We start from the raw sequence: 18729 nt of genomic DNA, 5'->3' as shown, positions 1-18729 counted from the left end.
CATTTGTATATATATATATATATATGTATATATATATATATATATATATATATATATATATATATATATATATATATATATATATATATATATATATACATACATATATATATATATATACGTACATCCTTATGTACATACTCATACATATATATATATGTGTGTATATATATATATGTGTGTGTGTATGTATATATATACATATATATATACAAATATGCATGTATGTGTTTATGTACGTGTGTTCATATATATATATATATATATACATCCATCCATTATATATATATATTTATATATAAACATATATTTAATGTCATTGAGGATATTTGTGAATTCTGCCATTGTTTTGCTCATAGTAATTATTATAATCAGAAAAAAACAGGAGAAATAGTTTAGGCAAACATAAACAATAATGCACAAAAACAATGTTACACTTATTTGTGTGAACACACACACATTTGTATATATATATATATATATATATATATATATATATATATATATATATATATGTTTATATGTTTATACATATATATATGTTTACCTGTATGTCATCTTTTTTGTAAGGGGCGCTGGAAGCCGGCAGACCCGTCAGCGATCCTGTTCTGTCTCCCTGTAATGTTTGTCTGATCTTGAATGGGATTGTGCTGAAAATTGTAATTTTCCTGAAGGAACTCTCCTGACGGAATAAATAAAGTACTATCTATCCATCTATCTATCTATATATATACATCCATATATATATATATATATATACACACACACATATATATGTATATATGTATATATATATATATATATATATATATATATATATATATATATATATATATATATATATATATATATATATACACACACACACACACATATATATATATATATATATATGTATATTCAAATATGTGTGTGTATGTACGTGTGTACATATATATACATCCATCTATTGTATATATATATATATATATATATATATATATATACATATATATATATATATGGTATAATTTTAATTGATTATGTTAATATTGTTATCATGAGTATTATTATTAATATTATTTTTATCATACTACATATGTATAGAACATAATGATTAAAAAAAATTACATGGTTATTCGTGAAAATATAAATAGACTACTATTAAAAAAATATCACTCTAATCAAGCTAGTATTGATCCAATACAGATAATTGGAATGCTCCGCCCACCTCCAATTGGCCTTACCTGCAGCTGGGATTCAGTGCCACTGATTAGTTGAGGAGTCAGCCGTAGAATGAAGAAGGTCTGTAAGAAAATGAGGTTGAAACACGCTTGGCTATTGTTACTTCTCATTTGTTCCGCCCGGCCCAATCCTTTTCCAAGTGTTCCTGGAACTGAAGAGGCAGATGCAGAATGGGACAGAGTGGAGGCAGAGATGGAGACAGAGCCTGATGAAGAAGTGTACCAAGACCTTGTACCTGGCTCTCCTATATCTGATGTGACATTCCTGAAAAGCAGATCCTCAGTACCTCAAAGAAAAGAGGGTCACTGGTATCGAATTGTCTCCGTCTCACAGGACCCGAAAGAGTTATTTAGGCCAGAAAAGGGTGTCAGACCCGTCCCCGAGTCAGTAAAAAAAATGTTGCGAGCACCACCTCCCCCTATTGCCTCACCTGGTGGAACAAGCACGTCTAAGCTGGTTGATGTCTTGTGCCATGTCGACCGAATGTACGTGAGAGTAAGGCGGGAGCTCTTTTCAACTCCAGAGGCGTTCAAAGACTTGCGACTTGGTGTTTGTCCCGTCAATGAAGGCACTGCAGACCATTACTACCTTCTCTACCTGCTGAAAAGTGACTGTGGATTCAAAAAAGAGGTTAGCACCTTTCCTTTTTTTACAATGTTCAACCATTTAGCGTGCAATAATTCCTATAAACGTTTGTGTTGTAGAGTAATAAAGACGAAATGTTTGTCAGTATTGTGCTCCACTACAAGCCAACTACTCCAGTAGTACGAGACATGCCTTTTGACATTCCCCTGCAATGCAAATATCCACGGTAAGAACCTGTTTTTTGAGGTATTAAATTATCACTGCATTCCTTTTAAAGCAAATGCATGAAATAGAGTTAATTATATGTTCGCTTGGAAATATTGTATGGTATATGCCAGGGGTCCCCAAGCTACGGCCCGCGGGCTTGATACGGCCCGCCAGCATCTAAAATCCGGCCCGCAGGAAGTCCCAAGTTAAAAATAAAAAATTATATATATATATATTTTTTTTATCTGTCCTTTCTAATCTATTTTCTACCGCTTGTTACTCTCGATGTCTCCTAGCTGCTCAAGCAAATCATATTGTCCATAAAGCCACATTTTTTTCAACCCAATGCGGCCCCAGAGTCAAAGTTCGGAGACCCCTGGTATATGCCGTAAACGGGGATAGTAAAATTGACGAACATACCATATTTTCTTTTTTCAGGGGGAAAGTTCAAGTATTGTTAGTAAACATTGCTGCTTTAAGAAAACAGTTAAACAGACCCAGAAAAAAAAAAATAATAATAATATATATATATATATATATATATATATATTTTTTTTTTCACAATATACAGTGGTACCTCAACTTTAGAGCTCATTTGGTTCCACGGCTTGAACGACAAATCAGTCCCACATATTAAAATGAGTTCAAATCAAATCTGCAAGCATGCTCCGAATTGCAATTAATGCGCCCCCTGCATCTGTGCATGTGTAGGAATTTTGGGAATTGTGCATCCCTTTTTTAAATAAATCTTTAATGTCAGTACAATCTTTACAAGAAATGACACTGTATTTTGCTATTTAATATACATATTTTATACTAAAACCTATTAAACAATCAAATGTACGACTTATTGTGTGAATGCTCCAAAGCATTCACATGTGTGGTTTTTCTACACCAAAATCCATCTATTTTTTAAACTTCTCCAACTTCTTCTTCTCCAGATTTTGGCACGCTACACGTTCCACATTTATCACCCGATTCAAACCGTTCTAACTTCAAACTATTCAGCCTATTCGGTTATCTGGGGCTTTCCCTTGACAAATTCCAAAAATTACCAGATTTCCAGGTTTTCCGAGACATTTTTCCCGTTCTAAATGAATTGGCCATTTTTCAAACTTCCATTTCCACATTTTTCCACCAATTCAAACCATTCCACCTTCAACACATTTCACCATCCTGAAAATTTTAAATAGCTTTTTTCCAAGTTGAAAAAAAAAAATCCAGGATTTTCCAGAATTCCTGGTTTTTCAAAGCCCAATTTCCACCCTTTTTTACTGGCGACTACCCCATCCACATTTTCAATGCATTTAAACCATTCCACTGTCAAAGCAATCCCCTTAATTAGGACAAAAAACAAATTTTGTTTTTTAAACTGGAAAAATTCCCGGTTTTCCCATATTTCCAGAAATTCCTTATTACCATTTCTCAATTCAACATGTTACTACTTCATTTATCAACAGATTAAAACATTTCCAACACCAACCATTTCAAGTTATTCAGACCATTCACATTTTTAACCATTTTTCCCCAAAAATCCTACTTTTCCCGAAATTACCACATTTTGGGGAAATTCCCATTGAAACCCATGGGACATTCTTCAAAGTTCCACAATTCCCACATTTTTCATCTGATTCAAACTGTTCCAACTTCAAAATATGCAGCCTGTTTGGGAATTGTGTGCTGTACTTTAACAATTGTAAAGAAAATCCCAGATTTAAGTTCAACTTCAGCATTGGTGCATTCACACGCAATTCCTTCAGTAATTGCCTCATCTAGTTATTGTATGATTTCATGTGAAGATGTCAACCATCAAGTGCTGCAAGGGCATGCTGGAAACTTTTAGTTTCCCTGGCCAAGAAAAACAACAACCAAGATCGTACATTTGATCATTTGTTGTGTGAAACATGATCTACTGTATATTAAATGACAAAATACATAAGATATAGCGTTTTTAGTAGGGGTGTCCCAATCTGATATAAGTATAGGATGATATCCGCTGGCATCTAAAACTATAGATAGTTCTCTACCACATGTTGCAGGACTACTGCAACATGTGGTAGAGAACTATCTATTTTGTGCAAAACTGGACGAGTTTGTTTTTTAACTTGTCCCACTGCATGTTAGCTACCTCTCTTGATATATAATGTCTATTTTCTGCTGGATTGAGTCTTTATTTTAAACTGCAGCCGTTACATGTACTGTAATACTGTACATCAGGTGTGTCCAACTCATTTTAGCAAGGGATCGCATGGAGGGATGAATGTGTGCATGCGGGCCGGACTGTAAAAATAATGGCATTAAAACAAAAAAATAAAGACAACTACAGATTTTTCTTTGTCTTATTTGGACCAAAAATAGAACAAACGCATTCTGAAAATATTACAATAAAAGTGTAGAAAAAAATACACGGCAGCGGTGAAGTTTAGCTCAGGGGTCAGCAAACCACAACCCGTGGGGCTGAGTACAGCACGCCAGCGTCCAAAATCCGGCACGCGGGAAGTCTCAATTTTTTTTAAAGAAATGTCTTATCTAATCTATTTCCTACTGCTTGTTACTCTTGGGGTCTCCTAGCCGCTCAGGCAAATCATATTGTCTAAAAATGCATTTTCCCATTGATAATGTAACATAATCGTGCTCTTTTAGTCAATTAGTGCGTGATATATATATATATATATATATATATATATCACACTAATTGACTAAAAGAGTGCGATTGTGATGTTATCTATCTATATCCATATATATCACACACTAATTGACTAAAAGAGCGCGATTATGACAGTCGCGCTCTTTTAGTCAATTAGTGCATGATATATATATATATATATATATATATATCTATATGATATATATATATCATGCACTAATTGACTATAAGAGCGCGATTGTCATCATAATCGCGCTCTTTTAGTCAGTGTGTGATATATATATATATATATATATATATATATATATATATATATATATATATATATATATATATATGATAGATAACGTCACAATCGCACTCTTTTAGTCAATTAGTGTGATATATATATATATCACACACTAATTGACTAAAAGAGCACGATTATGTCACATTATATATAAATATATATATATATAATGTGACATAATCGTGCTCTTAGTGATATAGATATATATATATAGATGTATATATATAACGCACTAATTGACTAGAAGAGCGCGATTGTCATAATCGCGCTCTTTTAGTCAATTAGTGCGTGATATATCGATATATATATCACGCACTAATTGACTAAAAGAGCGCGATTGTCATAATTGCGCTCTTTTAGTCAATTAGTGCGTGATATATATCTCTATCTATATATATCACGCACTAATTGACTAAAAGAGTGTGATTATGTCATGTCATCAATGGGAAAATGCATTTTTAGACAATATGATTTGCCTGAGCGGCTAGGAGACCCCATAAAGACATACAGTACATACATACATACATACATACATACATACATAGACCTATTTTAACCCAATGAGGCCCCCGAGTCTAAAAGTTTGGGGACCCATGATTAAAGTTAAAGTACCAATGATCGTCACAAACACACTAGGTGTGGTGAAATGTGTCTTCTGCATTTGACCCATCCCCTTTTTCCACCCCCTGGGAGGTGAGGGGAGCAGTGGGTAGGAGCGGTGCCGCGCCTGGGAATCGTTTTTGGTGATTTAACCCCCAATTCCAACCCTTGATGCTGAGTGCCAAGCAGGGTGGTAATGGGTCCCATTTTTATAGACTTTGGTACGACTCGGCCGGGGTTTTAACTCACAACCTACCGATCTCAGGGCGGACACTCTAACCACTAGGCCACTGAGTAGGTTAAGACATAAGTAATGAGTGTCCTTAATTGGAAAATATTGCAGTCTAAAACATATTTCTCAATACAAACAAGTATCAAATAGTAGTTTCATATTACTTACACATGGAAAGCAGAAGCGTTTATAAAAAAAAAAAAAAAAAAAAAAAAAAATGCAGTAACAACCATGTCTGCATCATTCAATATACTGCACCATGCCCTCATTCAATATACTGCAAAAAAACAAATTAACTCTAACACTTCCACACCTAACATTGTTCTGAGTACTTGATAAAGCTTTTTTTAACATTCCACAGTACAAAATACAAAAAGCATGTTCTATGATTTGTGCTGACATTGTATCGGATAATAACAGGTATTGGACAAAATTCAAGGCTCCAATATCTGTATGGGAAGTGTAACGGACACCCCTTTTATTTGATGTTACAACTGTACTTGCATGAACGATTCCTTTTAAAAAGGATGATGTTTTCTGCACTTTCTAAAGTCATGGATATAGGCAAATGCGAGTGGCGCATGAATTCCAATGAGGAACACGTCTCGCCAGAACACCGGCTGTGTGGGATGCAGACTGACGTTGCGGCTTTTGGGGTTCGTTAACCGGGAAGACATGTTTTTAATGGTTTGTTTCTCTGATTCGGTCATCTACTTCTTGTCCTTTGCACGGACTGTTTCAATTCCGGTGGATGACAGACAAAAGTGTGTTCCATTCTCACTCATTTATTCGAGGACCTGGAGGCTTGTGACTCACATGATGCCTGCAATTTAAAGTCTATCTATTATGCAAAACCAATTTTTCTTTCTCTCAGGGCTTTCAATCGACCGCTACAGGACTGTTTGGTTTGTCTTAGACTTTTCGAGTAGGCTTAATGAGTTTGTCCTCTAGATCTGACCAATCAAAGTCTATGAGCATGAACCGATGAACTCTACTCTGATGAGTGGCGAGACGTCTTCTAAGACAAACCAAACAGTCCAGCTGCGATCAATTGAATGACCTGGATGAATAAGAACACATTTCTTTCCTATTGGTACCTGTTTTAGTGTATTTTGGATCTACATAAGTCATGAACAATTTAAAATTAAACCCTGGTGGAAAAATTCATAAAACACAATCTTGCCTTCCTTCATTTTTACCAACGAGCCGTTGTGAATTTGCCCCAAATGAGACGTTTTTCCTCATTGGTGACATCAGCGGATTATTCATGTATGGTAGAAATTTACCAGAAGAGCTTTGCACGAGTCCGCCATTGTAAACAGGAAGCTACTTTTTTGCTATCCTCTTGTTGTGAGGCATGTCACACATAAGATATACAGTGGGGCAAAAAAGTATTTAGTCGGCCACCGATTGTGCAAGTTCTCCCACTTAAAATGATGACAGAGGTCTGTAATTTTCATCATAGGTACACTTCAACTGTGAGACAGAATGTGAAAAAAAAATCCAGGAATTCACATTGTATGAATTTCAAAAAATGTATTTGTAAATTATGGTGGAAAATAAGTATTTGGTCAACCATTCAAGGCTCTCACTGATGGAAGGAGGTTTTGGCTCAAAATCTCACGATACATGCCCCCATTCATTCTTTCCTTAACACGGATCAATCGTCCTGTCCCCTTAGCAGAAAAACAGCCCCAAAGCATGATGTTTCCACCCCCATGCTTCACAGTAGGTATGGTGTTCTTGGGATGCAACTCAGTATTCTTCTTCCTCCAAACACGATGAGTTGAGTTTATACCAAAATGGATACATGGATGATACAGCAGAGGATTGGGAGAATGTAATGTGGTCAGATGAAACCAAAATAGAACTTTTTGGTATAAAGTCAACTCATCGTGTTTGGAGGAAGAAGAATACTGAGTTGCATCCCAAGAACACCAAACCTACTGTGAAGCATGGGGGTGGAAACATCATGCTTTGGGGCTGTTTTTCTGCTAAGGGGACAGGACGATTGATCCGTGTTAAGGAAAGAATGAATGGGGCCATGTATCGTGAGATTTTGTGCCCAAACCTCCTTCCATCAGTGAGAGCTTTGACTGGTTGACCAAATACTTATTTTCCACAATAATTTACAAAAAAATTCTTTAAAATTCCTACAATGTGAATTCTTGGATTTTTTTTTTCACATTCTGTCTCTCACAGTTGAAGTGTACCTGTCATCATTTTAAGTGGGAGAACTTGCACAATCGGTGGCTGACTAAATACTTTTTTACCCCACTGTAGGTGTAGACTGCAATATGACCCCAGTAAACAACACCAAGACTTTAAATGTTCTATTGAAAATAAAGAATATTACACTCAAAAATCTGTCAATATTTTAGTATCACTTTGAAGCTGCACCGCTTGATGGATTGTGGGCCCTTTACGGCTACCGTAGTCAGAGATATACGTATTACTATGGTGTGTGGATAACATAGCTGGCGTTTTGTTTCACAATATTATGCAAAACCGTTTCTTGCCTTCTGGTACAAGCTGATGTGCATTTCAGATCTGCATAAGTCCTGAAAATTTGTGCACGTCCGCCACTGTAGTCCTTGCCGATTCCGTAGTCGATAAACCTCTTTTTCTGTATCTTCTTGTTATACCCTGCTGTTGCCCTTTTTTTTAAATACAAATGAACATATAGTGGACTTGATATAAAAGCGCTCAAAACTACAACAAAACAGTCGAAGTGGAGGCACGTAAAAAGGATAGCTCGCACAACAGGGCATCCTGAAAAAACGGTCAGAAAGTGGCTTCAAATTGGACTGTAAAACATAATCTGTGCAACATTTTGACCAAAGAACCACCATTACATGTTGTGTTGACCGCAAAGAAGTGTTTTAAATGTAGACAAAATAATATAACCCTCTTTAAAGTATAACATAAAGCAGAGCTCATAAGTTGAGGTAAAATATTATCTGGTTTATGATAAATAGGATGTTCTGTCAGTGTGCATTACCTTTTTAATGTTTGTTCTGCAGCCATTTTCACTCCTTCAATCCTGGCATCTCCATCCAACTGAAGAAAGGCACGGTGTACAAAGCTCTCAGACCAAAACATTCTTACATCCTCACTTCACAAGATGGTATGGTTTGCCTCTTCCACTCTTAACACTACATGTTAGAAATCAACTTTGGTGTGCATTTAATATAGGGGATAGGGAACAATGTATTTAAAACTAGGGCAGTCAAAATCATTAACTCATGTGATTAAATCAAATATAAATTAATCACAAACACACTTAGATTAATCATGTAGTTTGTTTTGCAAGCTCTCTTACCTGAACTGCTATACGGTTTGTGATGAACAATGAGTGGTGTGCTCGCTGGCAAATTTGACTCCAAAATAGTCTGATAGAACTTTAGATAAAACAGTTACCAAGTTTTTGCAAATAAAAGACAGGCATTCGAGTTAAATATTTAAAAATGTTTCTGAATGGCATTCTGTCAATAAAATTGCGTTTGTGCACAAATATTGGGGGATTTTAAAAATAAAATGTTAATTATGCTAGCAAGTAATCACCTGTGATTAATCCAAATCCCAAAATGTGATTAATTTGATTCAAACCAAACCAATCGTTTGACAGCCGTAATTAAAACACTTCATACAAAACGACTAAAGCCCTTAAGCAAATCTTTGCGTGTAATCAGTATAGCTTGGGGGCGTTGTGCAACAAATCCAGTCGTGAAATGTCCTCGCTCCTAAATATTCCAAAGTCAACTGTCTGCTTTGTTATAAGAAAATGGAAGAGTTTGGGAACAACAGCAACTCAGCCACGAAGTGGTAGGCCACAAATACTGATAAAAGGGTCAGCAGATGCTGAAGTGCATAGTGCAAAGAACTCTGACTTTTTGCACAGTCAGTCGCTACAGAGCTCCAAACTTCATGTGACCTTCCAATTAGTACAATCTGAAGGACGAGTCTGGGTTTGGAGGTTGCCAGGAGAATGGTACATTTCGGACTGCGTTCTGACTAGTGTACAATTTGGTAGAGGAGGAATTATGGTGTGCGCTATTGGAAGAATGGTAGAGAATTTATATCAACACACTCCACAACCTTGTGGACAGCCTTCGCAGAAGAGTTGAAGCTGTAATAGCTGCTAAAAGTCATATTGAACCCTATGGGATAACACTTCAATTTCATATGTTATTCAAAGCAGGTGACCAAATACTTTTGGCAATATAGTGTATGTTAATTCCATCTTTTAAAAAAGTCAAAAGTCATATTAAAGGCCTACTGAAAGCCACTACTAACCACCACGCAGTCTGATAGTCTATATATCAATGATGAAATATTAACATTGCAACACATGCCAATACAGCCTTTTTAGTTTACTAAATTGCAATTTTTAGTTTACAATATTGCAATTTTAAATTTCGCGCGAAGTATCCTGTTGAAAACGTCGCGTATGACGCGTGCGCGTGACGTCACCGGTTGTAGCGGACGTGTTGTTCCAGCACCGATCACAGCTATAAGTCGTCTGCTTTAGTCGCATAATTACACAGTATTCTGGACATCTGTGTTGCTGAATCTTTTGCAATTTGTTCAATTAATAATGGAGAAGTCAAAGAAGAAAGATGGAGGTGGGAAGCGGTGTATTGCAGCTGCCTTTAGCAACACAAACACAGCCGGTGTTTTCCTTGTTTACATTCCCGAAGGTGAAGCTTTACTTTGGAACAGAGCGGTCAAGCAAACATGGTTCTCTACCACATGTCAACCGGCAGACTTTGTTTTAAAAAAATGTGGTAATAAGTCGGCTCTTACCGTAGACATGAGTGGAGCTCGCGTCCTCCTGCAGCTGCGGACCCTCTTACCTCCTCCCACCGGAGACACTGTAGGTCACCACACCCGTGGCCACACCCCTCCGACTTTCAGGTACAATATAATCTCACTAAAACACTAGTAACACAATAAGCAGATGAGGGATTTTCCAGAATTATCTTAGTAAATGTGTCTAACATTTGAATCGCTCCCACTGCCCTCGCCTTTTTTTTTTTTTTTTTTCCAGTCCTTTACTATCCACAAATCTTTCATCCTCGCTCCAATTAATGGGGAAATTGTTGCTTTCTCGGTCTGAATCGCTCTTGCTGCCGGTGGCCATGATTATAAACAATGTGAGGATGTGAGCTCTACAACTCGTGACGTCACGCGCACATACTTCTGGTAAAGGCAGGGCTTTTCTATTGGCGACCAAAAGTTGCGAACTTTATCGTGGATGTTCTCTACTAAATCCTTTCAGCAAAAATATGGCAATATCGCGAAATGATCAAGTATGACACATAGAATGGACCTGCTATCCCCGTTTTAATAAGAAAATCTCATTTCAGTAGGCCTTTAAAGTTTATTCCATACAAAATTTTGGAGACATTACAAGATTGCATCTCGGTGGTCATGTGAGTCAGCAGGCACACGTGACACATGTTCTTCCCAATGCCCAACCATCCATCTGAAATTTCAGGAAGATCAGAGCATGTGAAAGGAAGTAATGACTGTTATAAATTCACACCACAGGTGGGTGACATTGGAGTTGATATTAACGTGTAGTCATGATTGGACCCCAACCTAAAAGCCTCATGACAGTTAGGAAGGAGAGCCAATCCTCTTAAGTGCAGTAATCAATCAATTAATCAATCGATCAGTTTATTTATATAGCCCTTAATCACAAGTGTCTCAAAGGGCTGCACAAGCCACAACGACATCCTCTGCTCAGATCCCACATCAGGGCAAGAAAAAACTCTAATCTAATGGGATACAATGAGAAACCTTGGAGGGGACCGCAGATGTAGGGAAGGCCACACCCACACATCCTATAGCATAGGCAAAATTACCATTGCCTTTCTGTATGTAATCAGACATGTTAACCGTGGTCCATTCGGACAAAGTCCTTAGGAGGATTTTGTTAAAGTACGACCACTGTTTTTGGCCTAAAAATGGTAGGCAGAAACCAACTTATTTGTTTTCAAATATGACTTTTTAAGACTTTTACATGTGTAATTTAGTTAATCTGGTGATGGGGCAATTTTTTTTTCTAAATTTCAAAGGAGCGGTAGAGCAGTGGATCTCAAATGGGGGTACTTGAAGGTATGCCAAGGGGTACATGAGATTTTTAAAAAATATTCTAAAAATAGCAACAATTCAAAAATCCTTTATAAATCTATTTATTGAATAATACTTCAATAAAATATGAATGTAAGTTCATAAACTGTGAAAAGAAATGCAACAATGCAATATTCAGTGTTGACAGCTCGATTTTTTTTTTTGTGGACATGTTCCATAAATTTTTATGTTAAAGATGTATTTTTTTGTGTAGAAATGTTTAGAATTAAGTTCATGAATCCAGATGGATCTCTATTACAATCCCCAAAGAGGGCACTTTAAGTTGATGATAACTTCTATGTAGAAATCTTTATTTATAATTAAATCACTTGTTTATTTTTCAACAAGTTTTTAGTTATTTTTATATCTTTTTTTCCAAATAGTTCAAGAAAGACCACTACAAATGAGCAATATTTCTCAGTCTTATACAATTTAATACATCAGAAACTGATGACATTATTTTACTTGATCTCTTTTTTTCAACCAAAAAAGATTTGCTCTGATTAGGGGGTACTTGAATTAAAAAAATGTTCGCAGGTGGTACGTCACTGAAATTTTTTTTTCCCAAACTGCAAACTTGTCAATGGCCTTAAAAATGCGACCAAAAGGGGAGAAAAATAAATGCATGAAACTATTCCAATAGGGCTCTCGCAGCGTTTGCTGCTCAGGCCCTAATTTGTAGAGATGTCCGATAATCTCGGACTGCCGATTATCGGCCGATAAATTCTTTAAAATGTAATATCGGAAATTATCGGTATCAGTTTTAAAAAAAGTAAAATGTATGACTTATTAAAAAGCCGCTGTACAGAGTGGTACAGGGACATAGTGAGAAGTACAGAGAGCCAATAAACCTTAAAGGCACTGCCTTTGCGTGCAGGCCCAATCAAATATCTATGGCTTTTCACACACACAAGTGAATGCAAAGCATACTTGGTCAATAGCCATACATGTCACACTGAGGGTGGCCATATAAAAAACTTTAACACTGTTACAAATATGCGCCACACTGTGAACCCACACCAAACAAGAATGACAAACATTTCGGGAGAACCTCCGCACCGTAACACAACATAAACACAACAGAACCCACAACCCCTTGCAGCACTAACTCTTCCGTGACGCTACAATATACACCCCGCCCACCTCAACCTCCTCATGGTCTTTCAGGGAGAGCATGTCCCAAATTCTAAGCTGCTGTTTTGAGGCATGTTAAAAAAATAATGCACTTTGTGACTTCAATAATAAATATGGCAGTGCCATGTTAGCATTTTCTTAAATAACTTGAGTTGATTTATTTTAGGAAAACCTTGTTACATTGTTTAGTGCATCCAGCGGGGCATCTCAACAAAATTAGGCATAATGTGTTAATTCGACGACTATATCGGTATAGGTTGATTTCAGAATCGGTAATTAAGAGTTGGACAATATCGGAATATCGGCAAAGAAGCCATTATTGGACAGCTCTACTAATTAGTAATAATAAAGACCAAATTGGGGCCACACAAAACAAGGCATATGTCATTATGTAACAATCAGAGATCAATAATCGTGAATGTGGCAGTTCAGTACTTCCCATGTTTGTTTCGAAATGTATTCACTTGTTGTTTTAAGCATCAGGGAACCAAATTGTTGGTGACAAATCATTCATGTTGGGAGAGCCGATGTACTTTGAGGTGAAACGAGCTGACGACAGACCCACGGACCTGAGGCTTTACATTAAGAAGTGCTTCATGACGCCGTCCCGAGATCCTAACTCGGAACCGAAATACGCCATTATCGACAACCAAGGGTAAATTGATCAAATCTCTTTTTTGTTTCTTACTTTATATATTGAGATATTTTAACATGAACCAATTATGTGTGCTTTCATTGCAGCTGTATGTATGACAGTGAGGTAACGACACAGTCCTTGTTCCTCAAGGGTCCCTTAGATGTCCAAAAGTTCCGCGTGAGCGCCTTCATTTTCAAGGACATGGTTGCTACTTCCTCACCGGTACGATCGGTTTGATTACGCGCCTCTAAAGTGTAAAAAAACAAAAAAACTTTTTTTTTTTCCCAAGCAGTTTCAGCAGCTCTACCTGCACTGCGAGCTGTCTATGGCCCATCGCACGCCAACTCCGAGATCAAAGGCGTGTCATTTTGATCATGCAGCTAAAAAGTGAGTTCCCGCCACAAATTACACATTAATTTTGGTTCAGTCGATAATTAAAGTGTTTGGTTCAGGTGGAAGGAGTTGTACGGCAAAGATCATGTGTGTGCCTGCTGCACTGATTCCTCCTGCATGTCACAACCAAAAGGTACCAATGGAGCTCGTGATTGTGCAATGCATTGTGGGTAGCCATTTTTGCTGGATGTCTGTTGTGTTTACATGGCTGTAGTGTACCCACGGTAATGAGGAGAGCAACATACTGGATTAAAATAGATTGTAAAAAAACATAGAAATCCAGGTACTGCACCGAGACACACTGTCCCCGGTTCCAAGGACCTCGGAAAAAATAAGTTAAATTGGTGGAATTGAACCATATGAGCACGTCCAATATAGAAGAGTATTTTCTGGACTATAGGGCGCACTTAAAATATATTTTTTTTTCTCAAAACTCGACGGTGCGCCTTATAACGCGGTGTACCTAATGTAAGGAATAAGTTTTGCAGAGCTTACCCACCTCAAAGCTATTTTATTTGGTACATGGTGTAATGAGTGTGACCAGTAGATGGCAGTCAAACATAAGAGATAAGTGGAGTAAACACCGCCATTTTAAATGCTCCATTAAAAATATAGAACATTACACATGACGCTCAAAAATATATCAAAATGTTTTAGTACGACTTGGTAAGCTATGAAGCCACACCGCTTGAAGTATTTTTGGCGCATTAAACATAGGAGTATTATAGTGTGTATATAAGGTAAGACATAGTCTGCCGTTTTGTTTCGCAATATTATGCAAAATAAACTTTTCTTAAGTTCCGGTACCTGCTGATCTGTATTTGGGATGTGCATTAGTCCTGAAAAAATGTGCGATCCGCCTTTGTAGTCCGTGGCGACAACGTAGTTTATAAGCTTCATTCATCCTCTGTAAACTTCTTACTTATATATGTCAGTAAACTCGCCATGAAAGCGCTAAAACATACCGGTGTAGTGAGTTTACATTATTCACCCAAGGAGCTTTAGTTGTTAGAGTTCCGGTCAGATGGTTTTCCACTTATATCCGTCAGTAAACTCACCGTGCAAGCGCTACAACATATCGGTGTGGTGAGTTTACATTATTCACCCAAAGAACTTTAGTTGTTTAAGAGTTCCGGTCGGACGGTTTTTCACGGGACACAGTTCCTGTGGTGTTTCCGAATGAGGAGATCCGGCTCCCTTATTGAAGTAAAGTCTGAATGTCATGAAAACAGCTCCATCATTTGACACTTCTTCCACTCCCGTCCTTGCACGCTACACCGCTACAACAAAAATGACGGGGAGAAGACGCTGCCGAAGGTGAGCCACGTAAATAAGACCGCCCACAAAACGGCGCATCCTGAAGCAACTGTCAAGAAAGCGGCTTGAAGATGATCTGTAAAACATCTATGCAACATTTTGACCAAAGAACCACCATTACATGTTATGTAGACCACAAGGAAGTGTTTTACATTTAGAAAAAAATTAAATATGACTCCATTAATGCGCCCTATAATCCGGTGCGCCTTTATATATGAAAAAAGATAAAAAATAGACCATTCATCAGCAGTGCGCCCTATGGTCCGGAAAATACGGTATATATTTTAAGTCAGTTCTATTACCAGTGAAGAATTTCAGAATGCAAAGTATGCTAGCTCATTGTCCTCCATTCAAATGTCGTCATCTATGAGTTTAAGATGGCGTGAGGGTGCCCAGCCTCATTTCACAATCAGGTTTCCCCCCCAAAAACAAGCCCATGACTACTTTTAAATACTTTGATCACTGTGCTACTGGTCTGAAAATACCCCTCCCTCATTTTTTTTACTCTATGAGTAAAAAGTTTACCAGGGGTACCCAAACTATGGCCTGCCTGCGTCCAAAGTTTGGCCCATGGGAAGTCCAAAGTTAAATAAAAATAAATATATTTAAAAAAAATATTTATATAGAGCCATCTTTCCGTCTCTTTCTCTCTATCTATGTATCTGTCTATCTATACACACACACAGAGAGCCTGGCCCCTGGCCAAATTGTTTTAACCCAATGTGGCCCTTTAAGTCAACAAGTTTGGGGACCCCTGACTTAAAGTAAACAGACACGCTTTTTCTCAAATTATTGTATGCTTTGCTCGGCTGACGCTAACATAGCAACTGAATAAAACATGCTTTGATTGAAACTTACCAGTCTGAAAATGCCGTGAACACAGCAACATGTACCAGGTGAAGTCATGTTTGATCGTCTCAGGGCTGCTATCCAGGCTGTTCATCATGTCTTCATTAGCTCATTAACTCAGCTTCCTTCCGCTTTGCTTTTATGCTGTAAGTGAGAAGAATGTGTTGTTAATGCCACACATTTGCGTCATGTTTTGAACTTGTCAAAGAAAAAAAACAGTCTTGTATTCAGCCATGTAAATAAGCGATTCAGAATCCAGCAATACCCACAATGCAATGCCTTTCCAGGTCACACTTTCAAGCAGTATTGTCTATTTTACTTTCTGAGGAAGCACAATTCACAAATAGTTACACAGTGTGTAAAAACATGTACTGATATGATGAAATGATTCCCAACAGCTACTGGCAATGTGGTCTCAAGTCCGTCTTGGAAGGTGAACTTCAAGGGTGATGATGCGAAACCTGAGTTTGAGCTGTCGCCGACATCCTCCAGCTGGGGAACATCCATCTTGGAGGACATGACGCAGCATGGAGACTTCCTCAGTTACTGGGACACAATGACATGAATGATTACTTTTTTAGAAATAAAAGGACTCCAAGTCATCAGTGCTTTTCGATATATTAATTGCATCTACATGCAGTCATGCTGTAACAAGGCCATGATAGTCGGAACTCAAGCTTTTATTAACAAGGTGGAAAGTAAGATTAAAGGCCTACTGAAAGCCACTACTACCGACCACGCAGTCTGATAGTTTATATATCAATGATGAAATATTAACATTGCAACACATGCCAATACGGCCTTTTTAGTTTACTAAATTGCAATTTTAAATTTCCCACGAGTTTCTCGTAGAAAACGTTGCGGAATGAAGAAGCATACACGTGACGTCACGGACTGTCAGGAAATATTAGCGCTGCACCACACACAGCTAAAAATCGTTTGCTTTAACCGCATAATTACACAGTATTTTGGACATCTGCGTTGCTGAATCTTTTGCAATTAGTTCATTTATTAATGGAGACTATAAAGAACAATGCTGTTGGTGGAAAGCAGTGGATTGCGGCTGTCTTTAGCACCGACACACAGCCAGTGTTTGTTTGTTGTGAAGCGGAGCGGTCAAGTGAATATGTTTTCTCTACGTCAACCAGCATGTTTTTGGATGGGGAAATTGTGATATATAACTTACCGGAGCCATCAATGGATTATTCGTCGTCCTGCAGCAGCTGTCATGTGAAAAAAGGCAGCTGTGAGCTTGGCTCCTCGGCTTCTCTCTGAGACACTGCGTGTTCACCGCAGCCATCCGACCTCGAGGTATGTCTTTACAATCTTTAAAATCTCACTAAAACACGATTAAAACAATAAGCAGATAAGGGATCTTCTAGAATTATCCTAGTAAATGTGTCTAAAAACATCTGAATTGCTCACAATGCAATCGCCTTTTTTTTTTTTTCTAGTCGTTCGCTATCAATATCCTCAGCAGCAAATCTTTCATCTTCGCTCAAATTAATGGGGAAAATATCGTTTTCTCGCTCTGAATAGCTCTTTTTGTTGGAGGCTCCCATTATAAACGATGTGAGGAACCCTCACACAGGGGACGTCATCGTCTATTTCCGGTACAGGCAAGGCTATTTTATCAGCGACCAAAAGTTGCCAATTTTATCGTGGATGTTTTCTACTAAAACCATTCAGCAAAAAAATGGCAATATCTTAATGATCAAGTATGACACACAGAATGGACCCGCTATCCCTGTTTGAATAAGAAAATCTCATTTCAGTAGGCCTTTAAGGCACAAAATCCTTTCTGTGGTCATAACGTTATTTTAATTTGTCATTAACTCCTCCCACTCACACGTCACATTTTCTACACCACTTTTCTGCCTGCCCTTGGATAGGAACGCAATTAATAACCCTAATAGAAGTTACACTGTGGTCAAGTAGAATTCCTCAACTGGTAAGGCTGCACGTATACATCTAAATATCGATCGTATGGATTCCGATGTAGATATTGGTATTAAATCGATACTAGCGTGGTGGGATTGGTACTTTTGTGGCAGTTTTTCTTCATTACGTCCAAGACGTTTTTTTTTGTAATAGACAATTGTGTGTAGTAGGACTCAATGAGTGAATACTTGAATTACTATTACATTGTTGTATTTAGCTTTACATTTTTTTTTAGTACTGTCCAATGATGAATTTTTAATTGCATTAACATTTTTAAATTTGCATTAACCATGATTCATCACAAGATATTGTTTGCTTGCTTTATTTAAATTAACTTAAGACCAATATTTTCACACCAATTCAGTTTTATTGTCAGAATGTCATGCAGGAACATTTTTAAATTGTTTTACTTAGGTCAATGAAAATTAAGTTGATTGATTGATTGAAACATTTATTAGTAGATTGCACAGTACATATTCCGTACAATTGACCGCTAAATGGTAACACTGGAATAAGTCGGGGTCCACGTTAATCAA

General features: G+C 37.4%; 1 protein-coding gene across 2 annotated transcripts; it reads left to right on the top strand.

The window, feature by feature from the left end:
* The first annotated feature begins 1222 nt into the window (after positions 1–1222).
* zp3c (zona pellucida glycoprotein 3c) lies at positions 1223–16854 on the top strand. 2 transcript variants are annotated; one of them, XM_061880964.1, is made up of 8 exons: positions 1223–1854; positions 1929–2035; positions 8808–8911; positions 13534–13711; positions 13798–13915; positions 13983–14080; positions 14146–14219; positions 16651–16854. In XM_061880964.1, the coding sequence occupies exons 1-8, from the start codon at positions 1276–1278 to the stop codon at positions 16815–16817; spliced, it is 1425 nt and encodes a 474-aa protein (XP_061736948.1). In that variant the 5' UTR covers positions 1223–1275; the 3' UTR covers positions 16818–16854. The 2 variants fall into 2 exon arrangements, with proteins under 2 accessions (XP_061736948.1, XP_061736949.1); XM_061880965.1 differs by having other exon boundaries at positions 1225–1854; positions 13986–14080.
* The last annotated feature ends 1875 nt before the right edge of the window (positions 16855–18729 follow it).

Source organism: Nerophis ophidion, linkage group LG20, assembly GCF_033978795.1.
Source record: "Nerophis ophidion isolate RoL-2023_Sa linkage group LG20, RoL_Noph_v1.0, whole genome shotgun sequence".
Lineage (NCBI taxonomy): Eukaryota > Metazoa > Chordata > Actinopteri > Syngnathiformes > Syngnathidae > Nerophis > Nerophis ophidion.
This window is presented reverse-complemented; position numbering and strand designations above follow the sequence as displayed.

Excerpts from the sequence above, each read along its gene's own strand:
- zp3c (XM_061880964.1), top strand. The coding sequence starts at position 1,276 with ATGAAGAAGGTCTGTAAGAAAATGAGGTTGAAACACGCTTGGCTATTG. Across the intron at positions 13,916-13,982 it reads TGGTTGCTACTTCCTCACCG|CAGTTTCAGCAGCTCTACCT; the intron begins GTACGATCGGTT and ends TTTTTTCCCAAG. Across the intron at positions 14,220-16,650 it reads CTGCATGTCACAACCAAAAG|CTACTGGCAATGTGGTCTCA; the intron begins GTACCAATGGAG and ends GATTCCCAACAG.